The 9,964-nt window shown below is 56.9% G+C and overlaps 1 protein-coding gene across 3 annotated transcripts in view; it reads left to right on the top strand.

Annotated features, from left to right (window-relative positions):
* Window positions 1–203: 203 nt before the first annotated feature.
* HDAC5 (histone deacetylase 5) overlaps window positions 204–9,964 on the top strand; it is a 47,973-nt gene continuing 38,212 nt past the window's right edge. For all 3 annotated transcript variants that reach the window (XM_039476938.2, XM_039476935.2, XM_039476937.2), the window contains exons 1-2: window positions 204–360; window positions 6,243–6,453. In XM_039476938.2, coding sequence (XP_039332872.1) covers window positions 6,432–6,453 — 22 coding nt within the window. In that variant the 5' untranslated portion in view covers window positions 204–360; window positions 6,243–6,431. The remainder of the gene's footprint in view (window positions 361–6,242; window positions 6,454–9,964) is intronic.

Genomic DNA, 9,964 nt, shown 5'->3' with positions numbered 1-9,964 from the left:
GCTACGATCCCTTCCCTTCTACCCCGTCTCCACCCAACCCTGTGGTGGGCACTGGCCCTTTAAGGAGCTGTCACGCTGGCGTCGCTGGCCCCGCCCGCGACGGGGAGGGCCGAGAGGCAGGGGAGGGGTTGGTGGTGGCTGCGGGGAGGTGAAACGGGGGGGGGGCCTGGGTCTATTTTTAGCTCCGGGTCGGGTCACGTGACGGGAGTGACGTCTCCAAATGTTGTTGTTGGTGGCGGCGGCGAGCGGAGCCGGAGGAGCCGCCGCAAAGATGGAGGAGCCGTCGAGGAGGCGCTGCCGCCGCTGCCGCCGCCGCTGCTGCCGCCGCCGCCCGCGAAGCCGGAGCTCGAGCCGCAGCGGGTGAGCGCGCTGCCCCGTCCCAGATCCCATCTCCCCCTGCCCCCGGAACGCGAAGCGGTGTCCCCTCCTCCTGTCGTCCCTGTCCCCGGGCTCCCCGCGCGCGCACCGCGCTCCGCGGCCCCCATCCTTCCTCCCGGGCCCGGGTGCCAGCCGGCGCCCCCCGGGAGCATCGCCAGCCCGGGAGCGGGGCATCAGGGTTGCTGCGCGCGCCCCTCCCTGCCCCTCCCAGAATGGGGCGCCTTCCCTGCAGGTAAGGGAGGGGCCCGCCTTCCCGCGCCCCGCGCCCCCAAATGCCTCAGAGACCGACCTGGGTTGTCTGATTTGCCCCATCCTGGCGGTGCATGTTGCTTGCTGAGCCGTTTGAGCCCTGCACCCGGATTCTGTGCAGACCCCTTTTCGCTGGACACCCTTTTCTTGGTACTCTGAGGTGAAGGGTGCTGCCCACCCACAGCGCTTCTCCCCACAGCTAGGAACGCATCCTTGATGTTATGCCCTTGACTTTCGTGCGTGAGGAGGGGGACTGCAGAGTCCACCTTACCTCGCTCCCATTATTCTCACCCCCTCTCCTGTGAGGCGTTACTGCGTTTGTTCCCACCCTCTTCTACTGTCTGACACCCTGGAGCAGGATGTGAGAACTAGGAGATGAAATGGCTCCCCCCACCCTCCTTCTTGTCTGGGGTGGATGCCCCGGTTTTTCATCCCGGGTCTGTATCTCATGGAGGCGGGGGCACTACCCGTGCCTTGGTAACTTGGGGGAGTCAGCTTCTCCACCCCACCCTTCTTTGGGGCCCTGGGGAAGATGAGAACTGGCTGGATGATAAGTAATCTCGGAGACTGGGGGGGCTGTTGGAGTGGGGAGGTTGGGTGCTTCCTTTGGGAGAGATGATCACCTTATACCCCTGACTGATACCCTTTCTGAGATGAGGTGTGTCCCTAAAAGGAAAGGAAACAGCTGCAGTTGGTTTTAGGAGAGTACAGAGGGACCCATCACTCTTTCAGTGACCACCATGGTTTTGGGACCTGGAATTAGGTTTGGAGCTTGGGGAAGTGGTGGTGATTGGGTTCAGCGTCCAACTGGGAGGGGAGGATAGAGCCATATTATGGGAACAAAAGGAGGTGGGGGGAGGAAGGCAAAAACCCAGGAGTCTTGGTCAGAGGGACCCCTGGCCAGGTTGCCTTGCAAGATTGCAGCCTGGCTCTGGGTCCTGCTTTCCGCCTCCTCTTAGTTTCAAAGGATGCAGGCAGGCAGTGATGCTCTTCAGTCTGCCAAGTCCTGGGCACCCTGAGCCTGTGCTGGCTGTTGAGATGCTTTACTGGGCTGGATGGTAGGTGAGCCATGTTGGGGGGCTGCCTGCTTCTTCATTCCAGTCTTTCCTCCTTCCTCTCCCTCCCTAAACGCAGAGCTTGGGGAGATCTTGGTTTTCCTCCTTCCTTTTTTCTTGACTCCTCTCTTTGCACTCTTTTCACTTGACCTTGGATCTGAGCTTTCTTGACAAGGCAGTAGGGGTCTCTCTGAGTAAGAGAAATGGGCCCCCAGCATCTCCACTCTGTCCTGGAAATGTGCACATGCCAGAGACCAGAGAATCAGATCTCAGGTGCGGGTTACTTGGGGGCAAGAATGGAGGAGATGTTCTGTGCCATCCTCCCCTTCTTCCCCAATATATCCTCCTACTTTGGCTGGATCATGTAATTTGGAGGGGGGGGCAGCAGTTTCACGTGCCCCACCCACCCCAAGTAGCTGCAGAGACAAAGGTTTGCTTTTCTTTCCCCAGGGGTGGCATCTAAACTGTGTGTTTAGAAATGGGGCCTGGGAATGTTGTGGGCTGGGGGGGGGTCATTTGTGTTCCCGCATAATGGGGGAGGGGGGGTCAGCTATAGGAACTGGGGGTAGCGCAGTCAGTGCTGAAGTACCAGCTGCTCTTTAATAATTAATTCTTCCTACTCACATCCCTTTGAGGAGGGATGTCTGGAACACGGCATCAGGCTCAGCCAGCCTGCTAGAGGACTCACTCCTGTTGGTGGTGGGGGGGGAGGGGGAGACAGCAAGGGGGGGTGGTTCTTGGCATTTTGGAGCACTGTAGCTTGCTTATGAATGAAAACCTGATGCAGCCTGTGAGGGGGCCTATTGTAGCTGACTTTAGCTAATTAAACTTTCTCTGCCTTTCTTCTTTCCTATCCCACCTCACCCCAAGCCCAGCTCCAGCCCTTACTTGAATGGGGACCCTGTCTGGTAGTGCTGGGAAGAGGTTATCGGTCTGCCTGAGGTTTTAGGGCAAACAGACCCTGTCTTCTGCCCTCTGCCTCCGCCTCCTCCCTTCTTCCCCTCTCACCACCCCCCCCCCCCTTTTTTTTTCTAGAAATAGCAGCCTCCTCCATCTGGCTTGTGCAGATGCCTGGAGCTGTGTCTGAGCAGACAAACAGAAATGGGCCGATTGCAAAAATGAATTTGTCAGGCTGGTGCCTTTTTTCCTCCCCTGTCACCCTCCCCCTTTCCCTGGTTTGGGGCCTGGACATCCAAGTCAGCCACTCTTCATGGCTCCGATTCTTCGGGCCTTCTGTTGGCCTTTCCTTGGGGAGGCACCAGGCAACAGAAGCTCTTGGAGGCCGAGGATAGGGGTAAGCTGTGGCCTGGTCAGGAGGGTCAAGATGACAAGTCCCTAGTGGCTTTGAGTGGGATGTCTTGGCTTGTAACATCTTTTTTTTTTTTTTGAGATGGAGTTTTGCTCTTGTTGCCCAGGCTGGTGTGCAATGGCACGATCTTGGCTCACGGCAACCTCTGCCTCCCAGGTTCAAGTGATTCTCCTGCCTCAGCCTCCTGAGTAGCTGGGATTATAGGCATGCACCGCCATGCCTGGCTAATTTTTATGTATTTTTTAGTAGAGATGGGGTTTCTCTATGTTGATCAGGCTGGTCTCAAACTCCTGACCTCAGGTGATCTGCCTGCCTCCGCATCCCAAGATGCTGGGATTATAGGCGTGAGCCACCGAGCCTGGCCAGCTTGTAACTTTTTGATAAGTTGTTGGGGTAGAGTGAAACAGTCTCAGACTCCCAAGACTTGGTTCACACTGCTTGGCCCTATCACCTATGACCCAGGGGGTACCCTGGCCTGGATGCTTTGGCCCTGCCAGGTGTTTTGGGAGGGGGTTTCTTGGTGGTACTGGAGTCTAGATTCCAGAGAGGTTCTCCAAGGGACACCTGATTCTCCAGGAATTCCGAGGGAGTTGTTTGAGGGACAAGATCTCTATGGGGCAGCATTGCGAAGCTGTGGCCTTTGTAGCATTGCATTGTACCATGTGTCCCTCACTTGTCTGCCTTCCTCTTCCCACCCTCTGCCAGAGTTTTTATTGCTTACGAATGGGGTGGGGGGTGTCTCCCTAGGGTTTCTGCCCTACCTCCCCCAGTTCAGCCATGAGCTTGTAGGGTGAGCTGCAGCCCGCTTCCTTCATTCATCCTTGCCCTGCTGTCTTGGCTGGAGGTGGGAGATGGTTTGGGACCCCTAGGGTAGGAGTCTGTCTGGAGGAAAGAGTGGGTGTGAGTTTGTGGGGCAGGACCCTCAGGGTGGCCAGGGGATCTGCCTACTTATGATGTCTTGGAAGCTGGGCCGCTTCCTGGCTTGGCATCCAAGTGTTAGGTCATCTGGGACATAGCTCCTGGTCCCTGGCTGCCCACTGAGACCCAGCGAATTTCTCTGGCAGATGTGGGAACAAACAGCTCAGGTTTTAAACTTCAGGCACCCCTTCTCCCCTTCATGCCCCACCCTAGACAAGAATCTGTGCTTGTCCCAATCAGGCCATAAACACTGCTTTGTTTCTCAGGGAGGCCCAGCCTGTGGCTCTGGTTCTCTTGAGAGATTGATGGGGGTGTTGGCAGACTCTTTACAGGTGGATGGGACCCAGGGATCCTGCTGAATTTTATAGGATGGGGAGGAGTAGATGGAGGTGAGTCCTAAGCCTAGCATGAGTTCAAGGAGCCGCTCCCTTCCTCTTCTGCCTCAGGGGTGAGGATCAGTACCTTTGAGATCCAGAGGAAGAGTGGTTGGGTTAGGATGATGGGGGCTGCGGGCTGAGCTGAACTGGCTTCTGTACCACTGGGGCTCTGCCCCTTAGCACCTTGCTGTGGAGGTGCCTCTCACTGTGGAGATGGGCTGGGCTACTCAGGCTGCTGGGAATCGTGGGAATTTCTGAACCTGTGTTCCCCAGCCCACGGGAAAGGGTGTGAGCGGGACTGGGCGCCAGCCCTGGTGTGGGCACAGGCTGAATTGTCTGCCCATGTGGGCCCTGCCAGGGCACCAGCAGCCCTACCTGCCACATTCCTGAGCTTGGCCCCAGCCCTGCGCAGCCTTTTTTGTCCTTATCCACACCTGTGTTTGTCAGGAGCAATTTAGCCGCTTCAACTCTGCCCCCAAACTGAGTGCACTTTTCTCCAGCCATAGTGTCCAAGCCCTGTGGGCAAGAGCAGACAGCAGCAAGCCTGGGACCTCGAGGTCTCGTGTGTGTGTGTGTGTGTGTGTGTGTGTGTGTGTGTGTGTCTGTTCGTGTTCTTGTGTGACCTTGAGGTCTCGTGTGTGTGTGTGTGTGTGTGTGTGTGTGTGTGTGTCTGTTCGTGTTCTTGTGTCTTGTGTTTCTGCCATAGCTGGCTTCTGGGCTCCAAATGGACCCCACCCTTGGGAATCTGATGAGAATGCAAGGCTTACTGAGAATTAATCCTGCCAGGAGGTGGGGCTGTCTAGGGGGCAGAGCTGATTGCTGGTTCAAGGCTTGGGAAGCAGAGTTAGAGCTTAAATATCTAGCAGCTCACAGCCTCCTCTGATGGCTTCCTGCTACCTTGCTTTCATTGGGTGTTGGAGGGCCTGCCTTCATTTGGAAGCAAATGAATGAGATCATGTCTGGGGTGGATCGTGGGCTGTTTAGGGATGGGCCAGGTGGCTGTGTGCATAGTGTCTGAGGCTTGAGGACTAACTGTGGAGCTGGGGCGGGGGAAGGCTGGAGGAGTGGGCATGGGTTGGCAAAGCCATGATCTTGTAATACCTTCTCCTTTACTATATTGGCCTCAGCAGGGCTACTGCTGGGCCTTTTGTTCCTTTTGTACAAACTAGGAAAAACTGTCCCTTGTTTTGGGTGGACTCAGCATGTCAGGCCATGGCTTGGCAGGCAGGGCACAGGCCGGATTTCATACCTCCCTGGACCAGACCTCCTTACACAGAGCACTACCTGTACAAGATACACAAAGCCCTGGGCTGGGGCCCTGCCCCTGCCGGGCCATGGGTACTCGATTTGGGATGGAGAGGCCTCTGACTTTTTCAGTTCCTGGAAACAGGAGATCTTATCCTGGTCTGTTGTTGAATGGGAGACACCAGAACAGAAGCCTATCATATTTCCACAGTTGAGAGGCACAAGGATCAGAAAGTGGGGAGAAGACTCCCCTAGGAGTCCCGGCTTAGGCTCCAGAGGCTGGGATACCAGTCTCTCCCTTAACTTCTGCCAGGGACTCCAGATCAGTCCTGCATCTCCCGCTGCTGTGGTTAGAGGCGAGAAGCCCCCCTGCACTTTCTCCTCTGGTGCATACCTAGTCCCATGGCAGGCACCATTAGGAATCTATAGGGTCTCCCCACCTGTCCGTAGATACTCACCTGAAAAGGGGTGTGTTGGGTGTGGCCACCATAGCCATTTCCTACCCCTTGGGCTCTGGGAGCCTCATCAGTTAGTAAGAAACCAGGTCCTCTCCAGTTCCGTCGACTTCCACTGTGGCTGTGGGCAGGTATCCCTTCCTCTCCTCCCTCTCATCCCTCTCATCCCCAGGTATAAATTGACAAGCTCCATGGTCTCCTTCAGCTCTCAGATTCCTGAGTTAGGGGCCTCTAACCCTGCTCCATCTCTCCCCAGGGATGCCGTTCTGAGTGCCTGACTGCCTCGCCCCGAAGGATGGCCTCGGATGGGCATTAGAGGCACGGCGGCCCCGGGCTCCCGTCCCGTCCGTCTGTCTGTTATCGTCTGTCTCTCTTGACATCACCGCAGCTCCACCCCCTCCCGTCCCAGCCCCCAACGCCAGCTTCCTGCGGGCCCAGAGCCGGCATGAACTCTCCCAACGAGTCGGGTAAGAGCTGGGAGGTTGGAGAAGAGCACCCTGGGGTAGCTTTGGATGTGATGGGCTGTGTGGGTTTCCCGTCCAGGCCAGCTGACCTTTCTGTCTGAACTGTAAGGGAATCAGGGGGTCAGGAGTGGAGAAGTGTTGCAAGAAAGGCCCATGAGGGAGACCCGGGAAACGAGGGGTCGACGGTCTGGCCGGGTCCTGGGAAGGCATGGGTCCTACTCTGCCCCTGATGCTTGCGCTCCCAACTTAGGGGTGCTCCGTTCCCGCTCCACCTTGCTCTGCTAGCCAAGACAGGTGGGCCCGAGGGGGTATGTGTGTCCCTGGATCTCTCTGGGCAGTCCGGGATGATGTTGGAGGAATTTCTTTACTATAGCAGAATGCCCAGCTTCCTTTTTGTGGTAGTGGCTTCTTTCCTTGGTGGAATGTTTGTGTTCCATACTTTTTTCTTAGTGGAGGTTTCCAAGGGCACTGGGCCTTAACCTCCATGTGTGGGTGTTTGGTGTTGGGTGGGAGCAAGGTGATGTGTGTAGAGGAGTCTTGGCTCTCCTCAGAGGTAGACTGCCTCTCCTGGGCCCTGCACGTGGTAGATTCCTAATCTGGGGTCTTTTACTCTGAGATTTCCTGTTCCTCTCTGCTCCTAGGACCCTGTCCAGTGCTACCAGAAATAGTCTATTGGGGGGACTCCAGGCAGCTTTATGTGCAGCTGGGTCTGGATGTGTGCCTGTGAGGCTGCGTTCTGGTGGCCTGAGCTGGACCCTCAGCTGTTTCCAGGGAGGGTCCTGGGGCAGTGTGGTCAGAGTAATGGCTGCCGTCTCCTTGGCTGTCTCCGTCTGCAGTGTTAAAGGTCCATCTTGCTCAACTTCAGCCCTCCACGGCTCATCATACTCCCCATCTTTTTATGCAGGGGTGGTTGGATGTTTCTCCTTTTAGAGATAAGGGCAGTTAGGGCCTAGGATGAATACCCATTTGCAGGATTGTACAGAAGCAGCGTCAGGGAGGAATGCAGGCCACCCCACATTTTCTTCCCTGTCATCCTTCCTGCAGGGTTTGTGGTTCCCCATCAGGTATTCCTGCCTCTGCCCTTGCCCTCATTCAACCCATAGGTGCTGGGCCAGGTGGGCTGTCTAGCTCTGCCTTCTTGCTTCCTCCTCTGAGGCTGGGTGGTGAAGGGAAAGGAGAGGCCTGGGTCCTCATCTGTCCCTTGCATGTCCCAGCTGGAGAACCACCCCAACAAGGTCAGCTGCGTCGGGCAGTTGTGCCAGTGGCTTCTTTCTTCTGAGTTGTGATGCCGACGTGTCTGGGAGTCATTTCCAGTCCCTCCTTCCTGTGGGGCTGGGGTCTAACTTTTGCTGGTGGCTTGGAAAGGATATTTCCCAGCTTTGGGGTTTCTTTCCCTCACAGGGAAATGTGTTCATAATCAACGCAGGATAGATGAAGTTATTGGGTTACCTTTCCAGACGCTCGCGGTCTGTTTCCCTTGCAGCCACCTCTGCGGGAGCTGACAGGAGTGTTGGAGGAGCAGGGCGTGTCCACCAGCACTGGAGGCCGGCGGCTTGAGAGTCACTGCTGGGCCCTGGCTAGGAGGGGCATCTGAGTGGGCCTGTGGATGGGTCCCACCTCCTGGCTGGTTTTTCCAGCTCCCCCCAGCAGGGGGAGATGCTGTCTTCTCTGTGTGGGGGAAGGAGGGAAAAAAGGAGGGGACTAGGGATTGGGAATCTTACTTTAGGACTGTTGAGGGGCTTTGGAACTGGGACCACTGGTTGGGGATGTCTGCTTGAGGCCCTTTCTGCAGAGTGTTCCTGGGATTCTGGGACTGGCTTTCCCAGTTACGGGGTTCTAGCTGCCCTGGGACAGGGAGATAGCCAGCCTCCCCCCAGCTCTTCCTTTCTGAGGGGCCTAGCGTCTGCTCTTCCCAGAGCTTGGGCTGGCATCTGGGCTAGGGCTGGGGTGCCCAGTGCCTGGCAGAAGTCTGGAAACCACATGCCTTGGAACTCCGCAGAAGTAAAATGAAACCACGAATTGTAGCCCGAGCACGCAGATGTCTACTTCCCTGTAGATACCCTGCAGAGGGCCCCAAGAAGGAAAGGTATGGGGCCCCAGGGCAGGAGACAGAGGTGGGAAGGATGGAAGTGGTTGGTCCCCAGGGTCTGCTCCAGCCCCTGAGTGCCTCCCACCTTCTCCTCACTTCCCTCAGCACTTGCCTCTTTCCCCGGAGTGCAGAGCAGCAGGCTGGGTAAGGGGCAGAGCTTGTAGTTCCTCTCAGTTCCTCTCCTCGTAAAGCTTTTTCTATATGGTAAGTCCTCACTGAGTGTCACCAACAGGCTCAGCCTGTGGAAGGCAGAAGAAAACATGAGATGAGCTGTCTCTGCCCGTCACGGGGAACATGTTAGCAAGAGAGGCTTTCTGGTGAGGGGCAGCAGGTGGAGACTGCCAGTGATTTCCTTCTGGGGCCCACCACCCAGGGAGGTGGGAGCTGATTACTTCCCTCTGGCTTGGGCTGCCTGCCAGCCTTTGACCTTATTTACCTCTTTCGCAGTCTTGGAAGCATAGGTGTAGGCTGTTGATGGGACTGCCCGCTTCCCCCAGACCATTCCCCGATCTCTGCCTTTTCTTCAGGAGAAAGGGGTCTTGAGGATTGAGGCTTTCTTTCTTTTTCTGGAACTGATTGCTTCTGCATGTTCTCAGTGGGGCTGAAAGGCTGACAGAATTTTCCTGCAGCTCAGGCTCTGCCCAACCAGGTTGGAGAAACTGCCCAGGGGCCTGGGACCCAGGCCAGCCCTAGTTGTACCCTCTCCTCTGTGCTATTGCCCAGAAGAGCAGGCAAGAGTGAGGCCCACTGTGCAAGCCAGTCTGGGTGGCAGCGGGGCCATGGAGGAGGCGGCCAGGATCCTTCTCCCCAGTGTGGGAGGGAGATAAGCTTCACAACAACACCTGCCTGCCCAGCACCTCCCAGAACCCTCACACTTTCTCTCTTTCCTTTTCCCAGGAGGGAGGGCAGCTCCCCCCCGCCAGCCCTGGTCTCTGGGTGACCAGAGAAACTGGGGCATGGGTGGGGGGTGGAGCCAGGAACCTCAGCGTCCTGCCTCCCAGCCTCAGACTCTGCCCCTGTGCTCCTGGGGAAGGCAGGTAGTGAGAAAGTGGGTCAGTCCAGGCATGGGGCAGGGGTCTGGGGAGTGGACACCCGGCCTCCCTTCTCTCCCGAGATGCCTCCTGGCACACCTCTGTGCTCACTGCCGACTGAGGCCTGCTTCTCCCCTCCTTTTCCCTGCTCTGTCATTCCAGAGGGATTGAAGGCTTAGAATGGAATGGCCAGAGGAGGCAGGGTCAACCCTGAGGGGAAGTAGCATATGCCAACGTAGATGTTCACATTTTTCCTGGACTTGGCTTCAAATGAGAGGGTTCAGCCAACACCTAGCCTGGGACCTGGCACATGGCGGCTCCCAGGCCTTGCCGATAGGCTCCAGCACAGCTGGGCTCGAAGGGCGGGAAAGAACAGGAGAGTGGGCAGGCCTGA

This window comes from Saimiri boliviensis, chromosome 17 (assembly GCF_048565385.1).
Source record: "Saimiri boliviensis isolate mSaiBol1 chromosome 17, mSaiBol1.pri, whole genome shotgun sequence".
Lineage (NCBI taxonomy): Eukaryota > Metazoa > Chordata > Mammalia > Primates > Cebidae > Saimiri > Saimiri boliviensis.
The sequence above is the reverse complement of the archived record's forward strand: the minus strand, read 5'-3'. Positions and strand labels throughout refer to the sequence as shown.